The sequence below is a fragment of the Platalea leucorodia genome (genome assembly GCF_965183815.1).
Source record: "Platalea leucorodia genome assembly, chromosome: 1".
NCBI lineage: Eukaryota > Metazoa > Chordata > Aves > Pelecaniformes > Threskiornithidae > Platalea > Platalea leucorodia.
Window position 1 is genome coordinate 81745362 of NC_138823.1, and position 24435 is coordinate 81769796.

Below are 24435 nucleotides of genomic sequence, written 5' to 3' on the forward strand. Positions count from 1 at the left end.
AGAATGGAGCTAAAACAAACAATTTTTTTGTCAAATATCATCTTAGGATGAGCTATCAGTAGGCTGCAATTAAAAATTTGGATTTTAACTGTCGGTGAGTGAAAGCTGCTTATTTTCAGTTTCATGAATTCCTGTTTGAACATGGGGACTAAATTCTCAAGTACATTTTATGTCCTTTTCACTAGGAGGACTGGAGGTGTTTAAATAACTTTGGGAGTCTGGGCCTAAATCCAGTTCCTGGCTGTCAGCTCAATGAAGGAAGAACACTACCAGTCTTGTTAGAAGTTAACATCCTTGGCAGCCCAAGGATGGGAATTGAATTAAAGTATGGTCAAAACAATCAACTCTTGCAAGAGGGTGTTTTTTGTAGGACAGGACTACTAATTGTGGAAAGAGAGTGGCAAAGTAAACTTACCTAGGTTGTACGTCTTGCTGAAGTAATGGAAGGACTAGTAAGGCATCTCTTGTGTACAGTATAGCTAGAGTTAAGGCAATAGAAGACATGAACAGAGAAGTTACATTTTTCTTTTGCAGCTCAGCTATTTTTGCAAAAGTTTAAAAAAAATAAAAATAGGTATGAACTTCTTGAAAAGAGTAAAGCAAATGCTAGGGAACATTGTAATTAAGTTATGTAAAATCATATATGGATGTAACTTTGACCACTAGGTTTGGAAGGTATAGGTTCACTCCGTAGGCATGGGTAATTGCTCCTTTATGGGGTACCTCATTGTTGTTGCTCATTGCTCTGCATATGAAGTAGAGCAGAAAGAAACTCACAGAAGGACAGTAGGTATCAGTGACATGATATGACTTTTGGAACTTAGTAATTTTGGATGGCCTTCCAGGCAATTCCTGGGCTTGTGCTCTAAAGGTTAAATTCTTCTTCTGTCAGCCTGTCCTGGTATGAGTCACCGTTGTCCTCTTTTCTTCAAATTGGATGACTTTTCCCCCCCACCCACTTTCATACTGTTCAGATGCTATCAGCAGTAGAAAGCACTTGAGCAACGTAGCATAATCCCTCCTGCTCTGTTTTTGCTGTTAGTCTTTTGCTGTTAATCTCTGTTTTGCCTGTAGTAGTCAAATGCATTAATTACAGAGGACTTTTTCTCAGCCTGTACAATGATTTCTTGAAACATGCAAGGAGCAGCTTAAATTTGGGGCAAATTAAACCATCCAAATATTCAAAAGGGGAAAAACAAGTTGTAGTTTTTTGATGTTTTTTTGTAGCATAGCCCCCCCCCCCCCCCCCCCCGCCCCTGCAAAAAATGGTTCTTTGGCACAGAATAGGAAAATACGAATTCAAAATGATCAGTCCCTGGTTTTGATTTAAGCAGCATTCAGATTTTCTGGGGTTTATTTGGTTAAATGGCAAAAGCCTTACATGTAGATTAGGGGGAAAGATGACACTGAATGTGACCTAAAAAAATGACGTGAACTGACTGAATTTTGGCAACCCTTATTTTTCATTAGCTTTTAACTGGAAAAACGTCAGGCAATCTTAACTCCTGCAAGCGTGTTCAGCTTCTCCCTAACCACTCTTCACATACACTCTTTGCTTAACAAGCTACTATTTGTTCACTGTTCCTGTCAGTGTAACTCTTCAGTAATCAGAGTTGATTTAAGATCTCTGATGTGAATGCTTTTAACACTAGAGATGGAATTTAACTTTTAACCCATCTACAACCATGCAAATTTATTCAATTGGATGGGGTAGAGAGGAAGGAAGAGTGTCAACTATGTATAAGGTTTATTATATGCAGGAGATTTTGAAGGCTTTTCCTTGTGGCCCTAATTGGACCCTAATAGATCTTGCTTTCCAGGCAGTTTCCTTAGGCTCACTTTAGGTGAGAAGGGCTGTTCCAAGGATAAATGCTGCCCAAGCAGCTAAATGCAACCTCTTGCACGTGCTCACAGCTTAACCCTGATAATTGATGTTGCAGCTGCTTTTCCCAACTCATTGTGATTGCCTCAGGGCACATGCTCCTTTCACAGCAGGTGCTACCCTCTGTCAATAGCTGGCTCCCCATCTCCCCTTCCTTCCCAAGTAGCAGCTTGGCTTTCCGAGAGGTGCAGGAGGGCAACTTCTGCAGCTGCTTATGCCAAACTCGGGTGAGAAAGAGCGACGGCCTTTGGGTGAGATGCCAGAATTTTAATCTGGTCTTCCAATCTGAAATGAGCCACCTGGATGTAAACCATTGTGAAAGCTACTTGGCTCCTGTCATGAACAGGCGTTGGTTATGTTGAGGACAAAGAGGATTTGCTGAATGTTTCTTTTTTTCCTTGTAATGGTTTTCTGCCATTTTTCGAATCTGATTTTCAGTATTGCAGCACAAAGTGGTTGGAAGTTTAAACCAAATGTTGTAAAACAAAAAGGTGAAGAATACATTGGGGGAGGAGATTTAATTGTACTTTCAGTGGTTTCATTAGCAAGTGATATGTCTAGGAACCTGGTCTGTTCACTGTGTGATAGGCTCATGTGGTTGCACTTCAAGGTAACAGGAGTAAGTTCATTGAAGTCTTAAGCTTAATACACAGACTGGTTCTTGTTGCAATGAAACTGTCCTAGAGAAAAGCTGGATAGGTGCAGTGATGTGCATTGAAGATGAACATACGTTTGGTTACCATTGCTTACCACACAGGTTGATGTGGCTAAAAAGGCTGCTGTCTGAAAGGTAGTTCACATGTGCAGCTGTAGGTATGTGACCTGCTATTACTGAGTTCAAGAGGCTGATAAATGTCAAGGCTGTATGTATAGGGCAAGTAGATCCCATGTTCCCTGACTGTGGTGAAAAATAAACTCACAATGATTCTCCTCTCTAAAGATGAGGATGGATTTTCAGTACAATTTAAAAGGCCTGCTTTCAACAACAGTAAATTGCTATTGTCAACTCCTGAGATTTATTTGAGTTAAGCAATACTCAGTTTCAGCTTGAAGTTCCTCTTTGGGTGACTAAACCAATGCTTCACTTCAAAACAAGTTTTTAGTACCTTTTAAGGGAGAAACTTGCAAATAAGGCATCATAGGAGTTGCAAATACAAAAATTATCTGTCAAGTTTTTGAACTGCAAAGACAAAGTACCCGTGATTATATGATTAGTCAGTCTTGCATGCAAGAGTGGGAGAGACTGATTCTGTGTATGTCCACTCTTCTTCCTGCCATTTTCCACACGCCTGCTGGGACACAAGGGAAACAAAAGCAGTCATGTGAAATATGGGTGAGGAGGAGGATGTTTTCTACTTGAATATTTTCTTCTACTCTTCTTGCTAGACCAAATGGCCTTGCTTTCATTACATCTTAACTGTGCCCCTCACTGCACTGGTGAGGGTCAAAATGATTGGAAAGCCACGTAGGCAAAAGGAAACTTTCTTTGGAGAAAGCTGACACTGGCTACTATTAAAGGGTGTGCTATGACTAATTCTTGTCTTGAGGCTGATAGGACCATCAGTAGAAGCTATGTTTATTAACCATAATCCAAAAAGTCTTGTGTCAATTGTAAGCATATTGCTAAGTTGATTAACGTTCTCAGAACAGGCTATTTGCATATACTAAACTACTTCATCATGGTAGTAATTGAATAATTAACGTCATGCAATAAGAGAGTGACAGAGATGAGCACTGGTGAGAGTTTTGGGAGGTTAAAATATAAGTATGAACACAACACTTGAATATCACTGGGTTTGCAGAGTTAAAAGTTACAAAGATGACTGACTTGGCATGGCTTGTTCAAATCCAGCCACAGGGACTGGTACAGATGAAAACATTAAGAAGGTCAGGTGAGGTAAAATCAGCTTAGCTGACAGCTAGCGTGACTTTTTCCTCTTCCTTTGTACTACTGATATATTTCACTCTTGAGATTCTTTGTATTGTTACAAAGATACATATTTAAAATTAAGAGTTGTCCTTTGAGATAGACTTAAGCACCATGTGAATTCTAGACTACCTGGGGCCCTCTGAGACTTCAGCATATCAGAGCAAGACCACAGGTTGTGAATTGTACATTCTTTCTCAGATTGCTTTGAAATGCAGATTTTCACAAAAGACTTTGTGCAGAATGGTGAACAGTAGTAAGCTAGCTCTTCTGTCTTCTGGGGGACAGGTCTGTTTTGTGGTTTTTGGTGGGTTTTTTTGTTGGTTTGGGGATTTTTTTTCTGTTTGTTTGGTTGTTTTTTGGGTTTTTTTTGTTGGGTTTTTTTTTGTTTGTTTGTTTAAATAGTAGATTGCTCCGGCAGGGCTTTCAGTAAAAATAAATAAATAAAACTTAGATGGTAAAATCCATCAACTGTCCAACCAATCTAACACCCCTAATAGACAAGATAAAGACTCTAAATGGGGATGGGGCAGCAGAGTAGGTAAAATGTATTCAGTCTTGTTTTTGGTAGTTCTGAATAACCATAGTTTAAGCAAACCATAGATTTGTGATGTTCTTGAAGTTCAGGGAATGCACAGCTGTGGATCCTGGTCAGACTGGGATGATGTTCTTTGAGTGCACATCTGTAAGGGAATCTTTCTGGTGCCAGAGCAGTTAGTGCTTAGATGCAATGTCTGGATGCCACCAACCTGAGAAGAGACTGAAAAGGCAAAATGAGTTCAGGCTATTTCCAGCTTCTGAGGAGCACTCCAAAGTCAACAAGATGAAACAGAATAGGCTAGATGTGCAACCCTTAAGAAGGAAGAAGCAAATAAACAGATTTTAAAAAGCAATCAGCTGGTGAGGTGTTAATACAGCATCAAGTATGTTCACGTTAATGAATCATGAACTAAAGGAATAGACAGATCTTATTTCACCCTTGATATTTGTTGGGGGTGCTGAACTTAAGATTTGTAAAGAAATTGCTCTGATTCAGTTGGTCTTACTAGAGAACTAGGTCCAGTTTAAAGCCCCATACTTAATGTTGTAATGGGGAACATCCAGATGAAAATGACATGGCTGTAAGGAGAGGTTGAAGGCATTGGTGTTTACTATTAGAAAGTGAAGGTAAGTAAAGAGAGGAAAGAAGGTGGTGTTGGTGTTGGACTATATAGTCTTGCAGTAAGATTCCTCAGGTATGCCATGAAAAATGTAGGAAAGAGAGATGATAAATTTGAAGAAAGTTAGAGTGAAATGATATTTCACTCATTCCAGTGCTGATAGTAATGGTTAAGTAGTTACCTGAGAATATTTTGAGGATCCTTGTAGTTGAAGAACAGGTTAAGCACTTTCCCTAATTGTAGTCTGGATGTTGCTGAGTTTATTTTTTTTCAAGGGAAGAGATCAGGTGATACCTTTAGTTGTTCTGCAGCCCCCATCTTTGAAGTTTCGATTGCTAGACTCAGAGTTTTACTGTTGCCGCAAAGAGCGAGAATAGAAGAGATACTAGAAAACCTTTAAATCATTAAAGGAGGTGTTACTTCATGCATTAATGCTACACCTTGTCTTGGTGGCCATTTGTATGTGAAGTGGCAGATGACTTGGAAATTCCATTGCTAAAATACTTCCATCACAGATGAATAGTTCAAACTCACTACAGTCTATATAGAGGTGCCAATTATGATGCTTGTGGACCATGTCACTGAGGTGGTTGTTTTTAACACTGAATGCTTAATAGTCTCTGTGTCAGAAAACTACTGTTTGAAATCTTAGAGCTAAGCAAACATTTTCTAAATGGGTCTGGGAAAAATCAGGAAATAAAATAGAACCTTCAGGGCATCTGCCAGTTTTATTTTGTATTGAGTGTGATAGAAGTTCAGTTAAGTTGGCAGGCTGTCACCTATGTTTTCCCCTGTGTACTTGCCTTTCAGGCAAACAGCAAAGAATGACACAGTGCACCTCCGCTTGTGTTAGGCTACTAATCTGTGTTGCCTTGCTGAGCAATACTTTTTTATATGTACACTCCCTTTGGGGAATAATTCTGCAATGAGGAGCTTTCCAGATATTCTAAGGTATCTTTTCAGCTTCTGGCTAAAGGGCATTGTGAGAGAAAATAATCGTACTAAGTACATTCGTATACTTACTATATGTACTGTAATGCAGTAACTTGAATTGTTCCCTTTTTAGTTTTGTTACAATAGTAATGTGTAACACAATGGAAGAAATGCAGTATCACTTTAGCCTTTCACTTTTTAGACAGTTGATACACATTTAGAAGCTGCAGATGTTTCATGCAGATTCCCATGATGTAAATGAGATAACTGTTAAAGACTTATTCAGCCATTGCCTGATAGCTGTTGCTTCTTTAACTAAAACCAGGATGTAAATCCATGCAATGAATAAGATGTCAGTCCCTGGGGAATGAGCACCAGCTTACTTGGAACAGTACTTCTCAAGCAGAGCACAAAATACGCATTTGTCATATAGTAATGACAGTGGACCTGCCTGTCCTTTTAGAAAATTAAACAAAATTTGTTAACCTTCAAGGATCAGTTAAAGACAGTCCAATTGTAGTGAGTTGCTATTTGAGATTCTTTTCCTCCTTAACTAAATCTGTCTTTTTTGGGTCATTGCATTCTAAAATACTGAAACTTAAACCTTTAGTAGATATATCAGGTAGTGAGGGATATGATGGAGGGGAGGGGAAAGGTTGAGATTATTATAAGAGGGTTTTTTTTGGTTTGTTTTTTTTTTTTTTTTTTGAGGAAAGGAATGTGATATACATAGCTTGGAAAGCGTTCAACTGTCAGCATATTAATTCATATTCATACTACTGCAGGGGGTATTCTTCCACACTTGTGAAGCCAGATTTCCATGGGAAAATGAACGCTTTTTAACCACAGCTCAGTCTTGATTTCTTCATATTTATGTGCTCTGTCCTTCATATCTAACTGATGTTCCAGAATTTCCAAAATTCCTTTATTATGATACACAAACAGTTCAAATGGAAGTCTAATATAGCCTTTATTCTTTTCTCTTTTAACGCTTGTTTTTTTCACACCACTGTAAAGACTATGTAATGGCTTTCTGGATTCATTTAGCAGTCTTGTATTTATGCTACATACACTTTAATAAGCCTAAATGCTCTCTGGTCTTTTGAAATTTGTTGGAAATAGCAGTTCTGTTCTCTCCCAGTTGTTCAGCTGTGCTTAAGAGGAGAGCATAGATGCGTGAATGAAAAATGAAAAGGTAGTATTGTGCAGGAAGGAAAAACAGCCAACATGACACTGCGGTGCTCAAGTTAAGTGAATCAGCTGAGATTTAGGCTGTGTCAGGTATGCTCCTGCTTGCATACATGCATACAGTTATAATTAATAGAAACCTGTGCCAATTAGCACTCAGATGAGTCAGCACAGTGAATCCTGGAGGAACTGCAACACTTGCTCCAGCCAGTCAGTGTCAGGCTCTGGGCAGTGGCTCGATGTCAACAGGTAATGGTTCCACCCCAGATGCTCAGCGTCTATGTGGCAGTGGGTGTCCATGTGCCAGCGTTCTCCCCAACCTCTCTTACTGGCAGGGGTATAGTCAGATTTTGGCACAGACTGCCAATTTCAGTGTCGTTCTTCTGTCACTTGTTGATCTGTGGCCTTTACTGAGGCTTGTTGCAGGCAGTTCTGTCCCCCCGGCTCACTGGACCGAGTTCCTCAACCCTTGATCAGGGAAGATTGTGATGCTGCTGCTGACAGGTAGCTAACTGCTCTGGGGCATTTCCTGCATGCTGGCATTCTGGAAAGCACTGCGTGGACAAGAGGGAAAAATATTTCACTGCAGAATGTTGAGATTTTAATGGTGTTTGTTGTTTTCTTCCCAGCCGTTCTGTGTGATAGTGTTTGGCAGTTTAGCCTCACATGTAAATTTTTAGGAAATAGGCAAGAACGAGTGCAGCTAACAGAAGTAGCCAACAGATGCAGCAGTTCACGCTGCAGTTCATGTAGAAGGGGCCAGCAACTGTGCTCAGAACAGCATCCATGTCCTCAGCAATGGCGGTGATGTGCCCCACAGCACAGTCCCCAGCTGCTGCTGGACCGACTATCCCTGTAATATCAGAGGCCTTAACCCAGAGGGAGCTCCAGAAGGAGGATGCAGGTCTGGGGCTGCAGGGAGTGCCTGTGTTCTCTTGTCAAGGAGGCAGCAGCAGGAGATGGTTTCCTTGCCCACAGGAGGTGTGCAGTTATTAAGGATCTGTGTCACCAAGTAAAGGAGCTGCAGGAGGAGGTCAGCAGTCTGCACAGCATCAGAGATAATGAGAAGGAGATTGACCAGATCTTTTCCAACACTCTGCAGCTTCAAGAGCCCAAACTACCAACTGTACTGAAGGGAGGAGGGTCAAACAGAGTCTGTGCCTGTCTGTTTGGGAAGTGGAGGACTCCCGTGTTGATGAAAGTTGGAAGATAATGGCTTCTGGCACTAGGAGGAAGGTTTCTGGTCCACCTGAAGATTGGCAGCTACTGAATAGGTTCACTGACCTCATGGCTGACGAGGAGCTGGGAGCTATCAAATAAAGCATCTGTGCCATCTGAGTCTGAGCCACACAGGAGCACCAAAAGGAAGAGCCAAGTGATAGTAATGGGAGACTCTCTTCTGCAGGGAACAGAGACCCCCATATGCCAACATGGCTCATTCTCTATGGAAGTTTGCTGCTTGCTGGGGGCTCTGATTTGCGACATTGTGGAAAGACTACCAAAGCTTATCCAGCCCTCAGACTGTTGCCCCCCGCCGCTCTTCCATGTGAGCACCAGCAATACTGCCAGGGTGACCTGCAAAGTCTCAAGCGTGACTACATGGCTCCAGACGCAATGGTCAAGGGCATGGGAGCCCAGGTGGTTTTCTTCTCAGTCCTGCTGGTGAGAGGGTAGATGGATCTTGCAGGTCAACAAGGCAACAGGGTTTTGGTTTCTACAACTATGGGACCCTCTCTCTGAGGATCAAGGATTTCTATTTGACTATGTGGGGCAAAAGTATCTTTGCCAGTAGGCTGGACAACCTAAGAAGAGCTTTAGGGTAAGAAGGATGGGAGAGGGAGAAGAGGACCAACAGTCAAGTGAGAAGTGGTGGACTGGGTTGGCAAGCAAAGGGTCTGCTGTGATGTGAGCAAAAGGGACACTATAATGAACAAAACAGGGCTGAACTTGGGTTGCTCCAAGTGTACCCACACAAATTAGGATGTGCCTACAGGACAGCATTATGTGGAAAGCTCTCATTCCCTTTCTGGGAAGTCACCATGACCAAGTTCTTCCCTGAAGAACCTGTATTGTATTGTACAAGGAGAGACTGAGAGAGCTGGGATTGGTTACCCTGGATAAAGGAAAGCTTAGGAGGGATCTTACATGTATAAAAATATAAATATCCAATGGGAGGGAGTAAAGAAGACAGAACCAGACTTTTCTCTATGGTATCCAGTAACAGAACAAGAGGTAATGGGCACAAGTTGAAACACAAGAAATTCCATTTAAACATAAGACCCATTGGAACAGGTTGTCCAGAGAGATTGTGGTCTCTCCATCCTTAGAGATTCTCAAAACCCCACTGGGTGTGACCCTGAGCAACCTGCTTGGGTTGAACCTGCTTTGAGCAGGGGTGTTGGACTAGATGATGTCCAGCCTCAACAATCCTGTGATTCCAAGTGCTTCATTCTAGATTTTAGAGTCAGCCCAATTGAAAGAAGTGTCAACTCAGCATTATATACATGAAGCTCTGGAAGAGCTACTCAGAAACCTTTTGGTGGTGAAGTTGTTCTTGTTTCTGGCTTTGCAGGAATGAGAAGTTCTTGATTGCTTCCTTTGAAAAATATTGTTTGTTCATACAGAATCAGAACAGGAACAGATTTTAGACACTTTAGGCCAAAATGCATATGTGAGCTAAAAGGAAAGAAAATTAGAGTGACTAAGAGCTGTCAGTGAGTAATGCCAGTATGCTGGAGAATCTTTCTGATCTTTGACCTTATTTGTCTAGTTTTCAGTGCTAGCTCTGAGGCAATATAGTCACAGGAAAATAAAATCTAAAGCTGTTGGAACTCCTTAGAACTCAGAGTTCTGTGTTTCGTTACTTAAAAAGTAGAAATGCTTTCAGAAGTTGATGTGAAGATTTGTAGAGCGATGTTGCACACAGGCATACCATGGATAGATCAAGTGCTTGCTAATTATACTTCGATTTTCCTGTATTGTGTGTGTCTGAATGTCTTGTTGACTTAAACATTTGTAAACATTCTTATTGAGGCTGTTGCAAAATTTGGTTAGCTTTTCCTCTTCTGTTGTAATAATGGGTCTTCATATAATATGACTTTGTTTAAGCTGACCGTTAAAGTTAGCTTGAGACTCTCTGGTCATTTCAAGTTGTCCTTCTCCCTTGTCAATAATACAGGTAGTCTGTTATATTATACACCTAGATTCCAAAGTTAGGCAGGCACAAACTTGGCAAATAAAACCAGTCTATTAAGCAGTACTGTAATAAAGAAGAATTTTATGGAAGTATACCTCTGTATTTAAGTGATCTGCTAACTTCCGCTAATTTTTCCTTCTTTCTTCTCTATAGAATGTGTATGTAAACATAAACCGCATCATGTCAGTAGCAAATCGCCTGGTTGAGTCTGGCCATTATGCTTCACAGCAAATAAAACAGATTGCTAGTCAGTTGGAGCAAGAATGGAAGGCATTTGCTGCAGCCTTGGATGAACGTAGCACGTTACTGGATATGTCCTCCATCTTCCATCAGAAAGCTGAACAGGTTAGTGAACGGGGAAGGCACCAACAAAAGTTTCTGTGCTGTAATGGTGAGTTGTACTGTTTGCTTTTGATTTAGACAGAAGTACAAGAGTGATTGAAAAGGCCAGAGCATTCATTTCTGCCAATTTCAGCTGATACTCAAACAAAAACTTGTTGTCCCCAGGACAGCCCGCTGCCTTTATATTCTCTGCAAAATGCCTTGCCCATATCAATGCAAGATAAAATTTAGCCAGATTAGCTATATGAATCAAAATGAAGTGGACAGAAATGCTTAACTCTATGAAGCTTCTAAGTTGAAAGAAAGAAAGGAAAAAACAGTATAGTCAGTATCAATATTATGCCTTTCCTACATCCAGAAATCATCACTTGTTCTATTGTCCTCACCACTCCACTCCAATCAGTCCTTGAGTGTCAAGATTTAACTCACAGTAATTGCTTAGAGAAAACTAAGTTGAACTGGCCTGAAAGTTGAGAAGTTAATTAACTGTCTTTTGAATCTGAAATTGTGGTGGGAGATGTTTACTTAGTATCCCATAAAAGATTCCTGCCTATATTAAACAAAAATTTTAGCTTTAGGCCTATACCAATTATTTTAATTAAGTCATTAACCGTGTGTAACTGCCGGAGAAGAGGTATATGTAGGGGAAATAGGAATAAATATCCCCGAGTTAATAGTCTGGATGGTGAAAGCATGTTTTCTCCTCAAGGGAATTCAGTTCTGAAGGAGTTGCTATGTGTGTGCTGTTGAGTCACCCATTGATATTACAGACTGGCTGCTCTGTACATCTCTGGTGAATTTGGAGAGCAGAGGTTCTTGGATAGTTATAGCTGACTGAAGCTCTGGTGTGCTGTATGGCTGCTGTAGATACTTTTCTTTCCATTTGCCTTGCTAAATTGGATCCAAGAAAAGGTCTCATGTCTGATATAACTTTAATTTGAACTAAATGAAGGAACAACTTGGGAGTTGATAACTGCAGAAATAGAGAGAGGCAGCACACTTTAAGCAGATATTCAACTTCATAAATGTCCAGAAATTAGAAATGTGAATGTATTAAGATGCAAATAGACATTGCTTTTCGTTATGTTAGCGGTGACATTGGTTTAACTGTCCTTAGACTAAGGTAAAGTATATAAACCGATGACACTGTAATAAGTATTTTTAGCAGGTTTTACAGAAAAGCCACATAAAAAGGAGACAAAGGAATTGTTTTCTGGTATAAAAGTCACTAGCCAGCTTGAAGCATTTGATAGAAAAGCTGATGAGGTACCACATTGTGTCTAATTGCTTGGGTTATTCAAGTTTACATTTAAGCACTGTCAGCCATACATGTAGGAGAGAGAGTGTGAAACATGAACAGATCGGGTATACCCTGACTCAAATGCTGTCCTGTTTCATAAGAAAATGTTCATCAGAAGTCAAGGGAGTAAATTTTGTGTGTGTGTGCTGGGCAACTGTGGTAAGGGTCGACGTTACCTTCTTCAGCACTAAATGTAAGTGTAAACAGGAGGAATGAGAAGAATGAGAGAAAATAGTGCAGCATCTGTTGGCATTAATTTACTTTTTAATAGCTTCTTCTGCGTTTTTCATTTTATGATTAACTGTGATGGATTGTCATAGTTGCTTTGTAAGATACCTGGCTGTGATATATTAGCTGTTTGATTAACAGTGGAGAGTGAGTTCAAGGAAAGAGGGTTTGGAATGAGAGGAATGACCTCTTTAGAGACTGGTGATGCTTGACCTACATAAAAAGATGATTAAAAAATAAGCAGCCAAAGAAATAACACACCCTTCTTGAATGCATGTGTTCCCTTGCAAGTGACAGGTAAGTGTCGCTGCCCACTGTCAGACACAGCGAAGACTGCACCCAGCTATCAGTGCCTGCTGACTGATGCAAGAGGTCTAGCTCTGTGGTCCCCCATGGAGCTTCTTTTGACGTTCAGTGCTTAAAGTTAGAGATTCTAAAAATTGTCCCTTGATGAAATGAGAATGAAATAAGTATCTTAGAGTTAAGTACTGTATCACCCTTTCGCCCAGCTTTCAAACAATAATGGAGTACCAGAAATGGTCTGTGGATTACTTTTTCCTCAAAAGACTACATGTGCTCCAGGAATATGCTGCCAACATAGGTATGATGAGAGAAATGGCTTGGTCTCTTAAAACTTTTGAGACATGAACTTGACATGAATAGAGGACAAATTTAGTTTACAGATACCACGTGTGCTTGGCTGTACTAAGTTTAATAGCTATGAAAACTCCTAGAAAAACAGATTCTTTTTTCCTCTTTCCTAGCACATAAGGAGGGTATAAAATTCATGCCCCCTAGCTGTCAAAAATAAGTTGACAGAACTTTTGTTGTGCATACAGCTATGATGGCAGTTTCTTGTCTGTCAAGACAGCTTAAGCTTCAGAGATAACTTAAATTGTCTGCAGAAGAGATTCTGTTGCAGTATCCTCAATTTCCCCTGAAAAGTTTGACTTGAGCAGCTATGCTGACTTAGCTGTGTGCTCCAAGTTCAGCGTTAGTCCTAAGAGAACCCTGCTTAAGTTCTAAATCCCTTACATGCTTGCTGCTGTAGTAGCTTGCCAAATGGATTTAGTGCTTCTCTGCATGTAGAAGTTAGTACTTTGGGGACTGAGGTGTGAATTTGCTGTGCTCTAACACTGCTTTGCCTCCTTGATGATCTCTTTCCAGCAAAAGACAGCTATAGGTAAGAGCTGAGGGTCTGGACTTGAAAGTTGTATGTTGCATGTTTTACCTCTTTGTGTAGGCAAGACTTTAATTGGCTTTCATGCATGTCAAAAGGTAGGTGCAGGGTGAAGTAAACTTTTTCTTAGATGCAAAGTCAAGACGAGCACGGGTAAAATTGAAGCATCAGTATTGCCAGCAGTTGCCAACCAAATTGCCAATTGGTTCTGAAGGCTGCCAACATACAACTAAGCCTGCCTGTCTGTGAATGGCACAGAGAGTTCCGTATAACTAAAAGCACAAGTATAGTCAGACTTGAATATTTGTTTCTATTCTGATATAAGCTTCATTTTGGTCAGTTCAGAGAGAAATACATTGAACATTTTTCCCTTAAAATTAAGTCTTTTCAGTGGCTGTCACACAGATGCCAGTCCTTTTGTATAATGCCAACATGTGTGTACTTATTAATAGAACCCAAAATCAAGCAGAATGTTTTTTCTCTGTTGCAGTACATGAGCAATGTGGACTCATGGTGTAAAGCCTGTGGTGAGGTGGAGCTTCCCTCAGAACTGCAAGATTTAGAAGATGCTATCCATCATCATCAAGGGATATATGAGCATATTACCTTGGCTTACTCTGAGGTAAGTGTCTTGTTTGTTTCCTTAGGTTGCTGACTTGATAAAATGGTGTAATGTAAAGTTTGGATCATGAACTGGCATCACTTGTTGCATAGTGCATTAGTTGGAAACTGAAGTGCCAGGCTTCTTTTTTAATTTAGTATACTGGACTACTATTGTTCAAAAGTTAAGTGTTAAGTCTTCCCCTTCATCTTCTGAAAGAAATTTAAAAGGCCAGATGGAACCATGTGTGGTACAAACAACCCATGCAGTGTGCTAAGTATGTTTTAATTTACATTTGCATATTACTACCTTTTAATAGCAATATGATACTGTCATCTAAACACTTACCTGAAGGGAAGCTAACTGGGTATTCTTTGGGAAAATACTTTGCTGGCATGGATTGCTTTAAGTGTGTTTTGAAAATCCATCTCTGAAATTGCCTCACAACAAAGGCTTAACCATCAAAGGACGTCACTTGACAAGCCGGAAGTGATACGCTTAGTACTGCCAACTTCAAAGACACTTAAATGAGCCAGCGTGCCTATGTAGTCATCATTTGCAAGATTAGCATATCCTATGCTGCTGCTCTAATCTTGGATTCTGCACACAATGAAGTAATAATATTCCTTAGTATTTCTGATAGATGTATTTACAACTTTAGATAAAATGCTTATTCTGAAAGTGGCCTAGAAAGCAATGACTAAAGTATCTATTGTTCGTCTTCAAATACTGAGTTCTCTCATGTGCTTTAGTTTGCTGAAGTGAGAAATCAAATGGGTATTGACTTCACTATTAGGTAACGGGTATTTTCTGTATTTCCTGTTGAGCTTTTCTTGCTTTCTTTTTCCAGGGTTGTTCTCATCACAGGGTAAAAGTATTTTTGCTGTTAAATTGGACTGATGTTATTCTGGATTAAATACAGTAGTTTCTCTTGTCACGGAAGTTGCATAAAAGTATGCATTTCATTAAATCATGGTAAAAAATGATCAGTGGACACAGTATAGCTTAGGCCACAGCTTGCACCTTCTTTTAAAAGGAGGTCATGTGGGATTGAAATAATGGTTGTGATTTATACATTACATTAAAGATAAAACTACTTTCTGATGAACTAGCTCTGTTTATGGGCAACTGAATCATGAGTCTGGTCACATTCATTTAGCAGTAAAGGAAGGTAAGGTTAGTGCTGATGATCAGTCCTATTGTTGGCATATCAAAACTGGATTTTTTGAATACCTGCCATCTTAGGGCTTGCATGAACTTTATTACCATGAGTCAGATGTCCAGAGTTCACACGAGAAGTTGTTCTTTTGTGTAAAATACACACTAATACCCTCATTCCTGATATATGCCACCTTGCTATGACAACTGATCTAATGACATACTGAAGCACACCTTCGGTGATAAAACTTGTGATCTTACTACACATACCTGTTCTAATTCATTCTTGAGAGCATGTTTTGTAGGAAGGTTTCTTCATTATAACCTCTGTCCACTGGGAAGATCCCTTTGTAAAACAAGGGACAGAAACGTAGCACGTTTGTAGTAGATTTATGTGAAGAGAGGCAATCTGGGGTGCATGCTCCATGAGAGTGCAGCAAGGAATAAGAAGGCTAGAGCTGTCTGGAATAATGATTATAAAGCACTGAGGTGAAAACAGTGGATATTTTGGGTTTGTTTTGTTTGTTTTGGATTGGGGGTTTTTTTTTGGTTTTTTTTTTTTGGTTTTTTTTTTTGGTTTTTTCATCAGGGGTGTGACTGGATTAGAGTCTGCTGTTAAATGTAAATAAGTACAGTGGATTACCATGTTAAATACTGTTTGCTTCCTGGTGATGCATAATGAAAATAAATTAGATGGATAGATTATAGGATTACTCTGGCAAATACCTTGAAAATTTGTTTAGGATTTCAACGCTGTAGCTTTTGACTTTGGGATAGCTAGAGATTTTAACAAAATCTTCATTGGTACTGCTCAAAAAAAAAAAAAATTAGGGTGCCTTTCTTCTGATTTCAGGTTATTACTTTTCCCCATCTGGTAAAGTAATAGCTTTATCTGTAGCAACCAGAATTGGTGCAGAAATAATAGTTGTATGTGTATGTACAAGTCGTGTTCCTCCTCTGGATGGAAGGTTTTATTTTGCCTTATTTAAACATGCATTCCTTTTGAAGATTGATGGAGTTGTCTTTCTGTGTAAAGATATTACAGAACTATTGCTTATCATTATTAGATGTATGACTTCATTTCTGTTACAGCACGGAGCTCCTTTCATTTTGTGATGAATGAACAGTGCGGGGAGAGAGAGAGGAACACTGGAAATTGCAATACTTTGTCATTCATTTTAGGTTACAATGTCTTGACAGCACGACTTGGTTGCAAAGTGGAAGACTAATTTTAAGAGAGTAAATGCTTTTAAGACTAGACAGTCTGATTTTACTGAGGATAATTACTGTATATTACTAGAAAAGTAACTTACTAGCTTACAAGCTTAGATAACTGGTGTATTTGAAAATCCAATAGCTGTGCCTTAAATGAAGTTGTGTATATATACATGAAGTTATATATCTCACTGAAATCTTAAGGTAGTCATGCACTGGGAAGGAAGAAAACTTTACCATGCTAACTCCAAAGAGGAAATGTACATGATCGTTTGTTTGTAAAGCTAATAACCTAATCAGATCAAGGGGCTGTCACAATTATTTTTTCCCCCCCTAAATTTCATGGACTCTGGATAGATAATTGAAGTCCTTTGTCTTGAAATATTTGAAAGACTTGTACAAGATAATTGCTTTGGATGCAGAAAAGAAAAAAAAAAAATCATCATTATAATAGCTACTATGGACTATACTCTTTTTTTCTGCCTGACTTGACTTTATAGGAGCTACTTTTCCAAGTGAGCTTCGTTTTCTGTGTTGATACTTATTACTAAAATGAAAAAGCTTAAATTGGAACTGAGAAATAAACTCACTTGTAAACTAAGGATTAGAAAAGAATTTTCATTCAGATCTGTTTGACTACTGAATAGCAAGTTTTAAATGTGCCTAGATTAGTGAAAGTTATTGAAAGTAGCCACTGGGGGAAGGCCTTGACAAATTTTATTTCTGATGTGGTGTTGATTTGATGGATTCAGGCTATTGTTTACACTCCAGTCTTGTGGTTTCAGATTAATTTTTCCTGCCTGTTAGATGAGCTACTAGAAAAGTTCTTTACAGATAGCTGAATGATACTGAATTGTAACAGTTCTCTGAGCTTCATGCTAAAAGTGACAGAATAGTTAAACAGCAATGAAAAGTGCTTTCAACAGCCTTGGCAAGTACTAAACATTAATAGTGACCAGATAGGGTAGGATTATTGCTTTTTAATTAGCATGCAAGGGAAATCTGAGTATTTTTGCTGTGGTTTGAATCAGAGAAGACAAGAGTTAGAAATGACTACTGTTTCTTGTCACCTTCGGTAGTTAAACACATTTTGGAAAAGAGTATCTTTGCTTCATGGAAAGGTATTAAGTGATTTAATCAGGTTTAATTTTGCCATAACAACAGTTTGCCTTTGGCTTACCAGGAACACTAATAATTTAGAAGTTGTAAATCGTGTGAGATCAAAGCATGTCCTAAGTTTGTATCTGTTGGTCTAAATGTATTCCTGAAATTAATATTAACCAATAGAAAGTAACCTCTCTGTTCACCTTTGCAGCATATAAAAAGAGAGAGATGCTCCTGGAAGGATAATTCTGGGCAAATGCTTAATTTTAGGTGCTTTGTTGACTAGAGAAAGAGCTGAAGAATATTTATTCTAAGTTAGACTTGTTTTAAAAAAAAAAAAAAAAAAAATCACTTTAAAGGAAAAGCACTCTTAAGGTAATTGAAAAATCGAAAGACGGGCTGTTATTTAGAAGAGTGCTACTTCTTAACATTGTCTTACGTAGAGGGAGAATATACTTTTTTTTTCTTCTATAACAGCTGCATGTAATCATGCCTGGGGAAAAAAATCTTCATCACTGCTCCCTGAGTTCCTAAAGACATCTAAAATGGGGAGAGGGAGTGGGGAATGAAATAATAGTCTAACAAGCTTTTGGCGAGGCAAGTAATTCTTTGTCCTTTCCGGTGGTCAGGTGAGCCAAGATGGAAAGTCACTGCTTGACAAACTTCAAAGACCTTTGACTCCTGGGAGTTCTGATTCCCTCACCGCTTCTGCCAACTACTCCAAAGCAGTTCATCATGTTCTGGATGTCATCCATGAAGTACTGCACCACCAGCGCCAGCTGGAAAATATTTGGCAGCATCGAAAGGTCCGCTTGCACCAGCGGCTTCAGCTATGTGTTTTTCAACAGGATGTTCAACAGGTAGGTTTTATTTCATGTTGTCTAAATGCCCTTCTGCTCTGTCAGCCTGTGATTTGATGCTGGTTGCATTGACAGGTGGGTTTTGATTGCCAAACCCCATGTTCTTCCATTCAACAATTGAATAGTTGCATGGGATTGACTGATTCCAAGTTCTGTGTGTTGTAAGAGGATACTGGCTGTTACAGGTAGAAATTACATTTGTAAGTTAGCTCTACTTCATTTTTTTTTTCTTTTTTTAAATTAACTTCTTTATTCACTTTAAGTCAGATAGGATGAAAAAGATTTTTATTCTAGATGGCTATTCTGAGCTTGTGGTGGAAGCTGAGGTTCACATTCGAGGTAAAATTCTGGATTTGAAGTGTCAGAAAGACTTATAGGAGTAACATGCAAAAAATTAACAGTGTTGTTCTATAACAAATTTTTAGTTTCAAATCCTCAGTGATACTTGATTGACTTAATCAGGTTTCTTTAAAACTGAGAGTAGTATACTAAAGAGGTATAAAAATTACAGAGAAGATTACTTTCCGACAATGACACTGTTCTTGAATTAATGGTTATTAGCTGCCATATTTTTATTATTATGATTATGATGACATCCATAAAAGTTAGTGGTCAAGTACAGGCATTAATATCTCTGACATGATTTTAGCTTAAAAAGGTAAAGCTGTAAAGAATTCCTTTGTTGATAGATTTTTAATAAACAGAAAATGTTTGCCTTAGGCTGCAATTGACAGAGACATGAGTAATTTATCCCTTAGTACCTCATGTTAATAAAAAAGTAAAGATGGCTAGTATTTGCTGATCATCTTTCATTTCAGTGTAAAGGTGTTCACAATCAGGAACTTCCAAATGGTGTTTTTAGATAGCCAGTCATACACTTTGGTTAAACCAATCTTGTTTCTTCCAGATTAGTTACTACACTTTAAGCCAAATTTCTTGTACTCACATGTTTCAAGAAGATGCTGGATGTCAGCAGTTGGGAGTGAAATAACCTGATTTCCATCATTTACAGTAGTTGACAAAGATACTTAATTCAGGCAGGCAGTGGGGAGAGTGAGCAATCTTGTTAGCTCAACTTTCTTCTATACGCAGTGCCTATCTCTTCCTGTAAGTTAAATAAAACAGCTTAAAAAATACTTAGGCACTAAATTAAGTGTAAAAATTATTAAAACTTTATTACTTAATTTTTGATGTAAAAAGAGGCATATATTGAAAGGCAGGCAGTTATCCATTTTCTCAACAATCAGATGTGACAAAGGACGCAGAAAGGCATGAAAAATCTTAGCTGACAAAAAAAGTAAAAGAAAGCAGAGTCAATGTTATGAATGGTCAGAAAGGGCATAGAAAACCAAACTGAAAACACTATTGTGCCATTGTATAAATCCTAGAGGCTCTTCATCAAGATTACTACACAAATAGTAGCTAGTCAAGAGAGTCCAGTGCTGGTACTTGCATGAGTAGTCAGCAAAGGGCACTTGTCAAAACTGATGAGGCACAGTCCATGAATGAATTGCCTCTTAAACTTAAAAGGCTTCATAAGGAATCTTCAGAAACTGAAATTAACACAGTGGTTAGCTTCTCGTAGGGAAAAATGTAGGTCCTCTCAGTGGTAGCCTAGTGCCAACAAATGTGGATTGGATCCTGGAACTTTCTCCTCTAGTTTGAATTCAATCCAAGTAGGACCTACTTAAGCAACCTAGGCCAAGGGATCCTTTGAGGTTATTTACCAGATACATAATTCAGGTTTCAGGCCTGTAGGCCAGGCTGCAGGCAGTTTATTTCCTGGGGGAAGGTGTTCATTAAATGCTGTGGAGAGTCGTCTTGTGCTGTTCATACTCTTTGCTTTTATTATCTTGGGAGTCATAAAATGTTTGTAGGAAATTCTCATTTTCTGCTTCTTCTGAAGTCATGGCTCTTGGAGTGGAGGAGTTAGCTCTGAAACTGCTTTATTCTTTGAAGTTAGAAAATAACCCTTCATTAGACTCGAGTCATTGTAGAGTCACTACCAGGTTCTTCGTCAAGAAGCTGGATTTTCCTTCTCTGTATGAGACCTGTCAGCCCCTAGAACTGGTGCATTTAACATCAAATAGTCACAGGTTTGAAAACAACGAAGTAGACAGCTTTACCTATTTTTATAACTTCCAGTATCAAGAATGTGTTATCCAAATCATGCATGTGGATTGTGAGTATACCAGAAGTTTTCAGTATGAACCAATTGGCTCAGGAGGGTTAATCCATCAAGGCTCATTATTCAGTACATGCCTTAACTACTGGTTGGAGAAATTTCTTTTTCCTGTTTATGCCTCTGGTTTCTCTATGTGCTTTGCAAGGCAGATCTTGCATTAAGATATCAAGATATCCTCTTGACAGTTTGAAGCTGCAGCCTTCGGTGCTAATGCACATCTTTATCAACGACTTTAGATTTCAAACTAGATCTTAGGTACAGAGATGTAGCCCCTGCCTATCATGTTCCTAAGCCCTTTCCTTAATATGCAGTAGTTATCACTGCCAGAGACTCGATTGTCCTTTGGTTTATCCCTGTCACGGCTGTTAACATCCACACTGGAGGCTTCTGAAATATTGCATGTGGAAGTATAGCTCTTTGTAATGTTACTTTAACTTAACTTTCAGATATTGGTGTATTATGGGCACTGCCTTGTGAATCACAATGTGAAATGTGGTTAATATTCCCTTTTGTAATACAACTTTTCACACTTTCATTTCAGTGCAGATCATGGTGTAAGACGATAATTCAACATCCGTACCAGACAAATTAATGTACTAGTAGCCAGGAGCAGATGCCTTAAAGATAATGGCAAACACATAATGGTATTTCCTTGGAATAGCCTTGCTTTGGCAGACTGTAGCACACTCAGCTTTGAAAATGCATCGGGGAAAAAAGTGATCTTGAATAATAAGGATTCTTTTTTCTTGCAAAACAAAAAACCCAAACTTATCAGATCATCTCATTTATCTGAGAAATGTTAGCTCTTCGATTGAATGATCATTGACACCATTCAGTGCATGAAATTACTTGGGTTTGAGGTATTGGCTAAATTTATATCCAAGACAGTTCTGGAATGGCTTAGGTAGTGCTCCAGAACAACTTTCTAAAATACTTTAGTTTTCATTTGCACATTCTCTCAGGCTTCTTAGTCTTTGTTCAAACTTTAAAAAATTCAATTAAGATTATCTAGCATGATTTAGAAACTAGCATGAAAACCTTTTTTAATTACTGTCAGTAAAGTTAATTTTTTTTTTTATGTCAAAATAAACTAAGTGAGGCTCTCTTCCACTGTTTATAGTTAAATTGCGCATAGTGGCAAGCAACCAAGTGCATTGTAAGTGAATCTATAACTGTCCTTCAGCATGAATCTGTGATTTCCTCCTCTTCCCTCTGCTGGCGTAGTTTTCTTCTGGATTAATGACATAAATCAGTTCATGGAAGTGTTAAGTGAGTGACAGAGCTGAGCTGGAGGAGGGAATTGGCTGTGTTGAGCTGGTACTTCATTTTGTGTTACTTCCACTTTAGAAAACTGGTTGGGTTTTTGTTGTTGGTTCCCCCCCCCCCCGCTTCTGTCTTGTATGTTTGGTATTGGGAAAGTGTTTCTAGTGGAGCTTTCCAAATCAACAAAAACACTCTGGTGCTAGCTATGTACACCAGGAATCATCTGCTAATTTCTTGGAGCATGTAGTAAGGAAGGTAGCACGTGAAATATTAAAAATAGTAGATAAGATGTGAATTACAGCAAATCTGAAATTTGAAATGTGAAAACTTATGATGGTCTTAAACTGAACAGAATTCTGAGTTTCACTTTAGATAGCAGAGACATGCCAGGAGATCTAGTTCCTGGTTAGTTAGTATATTAACACCAAAAAAGAGGGTGGGTGTGTTTTGGTTTTGGTTTTTTTGTTGTTGTTGGTGGTGGTTTTTTTTAATAAAAGTCAGGTCATTGGCTGTTGCACTCAGTTGTTGAAAATAATCCCTCTAGTGTAAAACATGCTAATGAAAGTATAATTTTATGCTTAAGAATTAACGAGCTTACCAAGTGGATAACATACGCCAGCCTTTCACCTAAGGAAAGGAAAGGAGCTGGCTCTGATGGTTCTGATACAAAGCAATAAAGCAGAGTTGTAATAGCAACGTGGGGTTTTGTGCTGCTAAGCCATGAAAGGTCAAAATTGAACATAAAGATAATGTTTCTGGTAGACTGATACTGGTGACACGCCTACGGTCAAAGCTTTTAGGCCTGAAAAACACTCCTGATGGCTTGCAAGCCAGAGATCAGCAAAACATACTTGTAGTAGGTTTTTTCCAAAACATACATTTATTAGGTCCTCACTGACCTTGGGTGTCTTGTCTGTCCATTCTGGATAAATGCGCTGCTTCTCCTTCCTTGATCTGCCTGCCTCAAAGACTCTGTCCGAGTTTTTATTGTAACAGTCACTTGTTTCAGCCTTGACTAATGAAGGGTGGGCCAAGAATGCTTGCTGCTTGCTCAGCGTCAAAATAATACTGATTTCATTGTGTGATTCCCCCTGTGGCTTTTGGAGGTGGTTCCAGTGTGAAATGATTCTTTTCGGGAGAGAGTATTTCCACATTTTAACTATCCGAAGATTAGAAAGGCAGAGATTTTCGTCTTCCCCTTCTGAATGTTATGTCAGCACCAAGTAAGTGGTGGTGATCAGAAAAGTGAGAATGTGCAAAGTAGCTAAGGGTGGGGGAGTAAGGACTGGATAATGATGTGGGGAAGACTGGTGAAAATGAGCATGTTGAGTCTGCAAAAGGTCAGATTGTTTATTTCTGCAAACAGCATATACAAAACATATTTTACAGCCATGAGCAATGAATTTGTCAAGATGAAGCCGTCTTTCCATAGTAGTTTTATTCTCTCATATATTCAGTATTGGTGTTTTAAGAATAAGCATTTTTTTCTGGATTCTATATTGGGCATAAGGATGGTTCTGCTGAGACTGCAGTTAGAGCTTAATTGCATCATTAGAGCAACTTGCTGCAGTGGCGGATTATCAATACTGAAAAGTATTCAGCCTCTTAAATTCCTATGTATTACTGAACTGCTGGAGTGAATTCCATGTGCTTTCAGTATTAGTAGACAAGCCCTTAATGGGTTCGTATGATGGTTTCTGTAACTCTTATATCTCCCAGGAAGAGGAAGAAAATACATAATTTCGGATTGCTAAACCGCTAATATCAGTGCCAGCTAATGGTATTGTCCTTTGGTCAAAGTGGTATGTAAAAGCTCTCACTGACAGGCAAGAGCATACCTTAACTTTGCTTTTACATGCTGTGAAATTCCCGAATAAAGAGCGCTTCCTCAGTTTTGTTAAGAATCAAGGTAAGAAGGCTGAGCACTAATAAGACTTGTATTCATACTGATTTCACTTAGAGGCAGCAACGTTTCTCTAGTTGACTGGTTTATGTCATGATCTGTGTACTGGATTTCTATGACAATTTCTTCTCTTGAGAAGTTACTGAGCATTATTTGGAGTAAAAATCATTCTCCCTGGGCTGCTTTCTGCTTTTCATCCCGTGCTTTCTGGGACAGATCTTGCTGTTGATTTCATTTGTTAGCTTATAACTGTTAGTAGTCTCCAGAGTCCAGTCTAATTCTGTCATCCAAACATGTCTCTTTTTAGTTCTTTTTATAATAAGAAAAGCAGAGTAGTCTCCTGAAACTAGTCAAAAGCATTCGTAATATAAACTTTGCAGATAACTGAGGCCTCACTCTACCTTTTCTGATCAATACTTTTCCTTGAAAGAAGCAAATGAAAAGGTGCATTGACCTAAAACACAATAATGTTCTTTTGGCAATACTTGCTAGGAAAAACAAACATTGCATAAGTGTTGGTGATTTGAGATTACTCTATTATGTGGTGTTATGGGATTGTTTGTTGTTTTGAGGACGTCCAGTAGGAGAGAGTTTGCAAATCAAAAAAGATTCTAACAGTCAAGATAAATGAGAAAATCACACCAGATGGTTTCGTTTTGTCTACTAAAGAAAGCATAGATGTTTTTTATGGTCATAGTGTGTGGGATTACATGTGTATTGAATGTAGCCATGAGTGATGTTGCAGGAATGGTTCTCAAGTCTGTTTGGAAGAAGGGGCGAGGGGAAGTCTTTCTCTTTAGTTGTGCTAAG

General features: G+C 38.9%; 1 protein-coding gene across 3 annotated transcripts in view; it reads left to right on the forward strand.

The window, feature by feature from the left end:
- The window catches only part of TRIO (trio Rho guanine nucleotide exchange factor), a 258160-nt gene that overhangs the window by 88887 nt on the left and 144838 nt on the right, over positions 1 to 24435 (forward strand). For all 3 annotated transcript variants that reach the window (XM_082318867.1, XM_082318868.1, XM_082318869.1), the window contains exons 7-9: positions 10440 to 10631; positions 13827 to 13958; positions 18044 to 18274. In XM_082318867.1, the coding sequence (XP_082174993.1) occupies positions 10440 to 10631; positions 13827 to 13958; positions 18044 to 18274 (555 nt within the window). The remainder of the gene's footprint in view (positions 1 to 10439; positions 10632 to 13826; positions 13959 to 18043; positions 18275 to 24435) is intronic.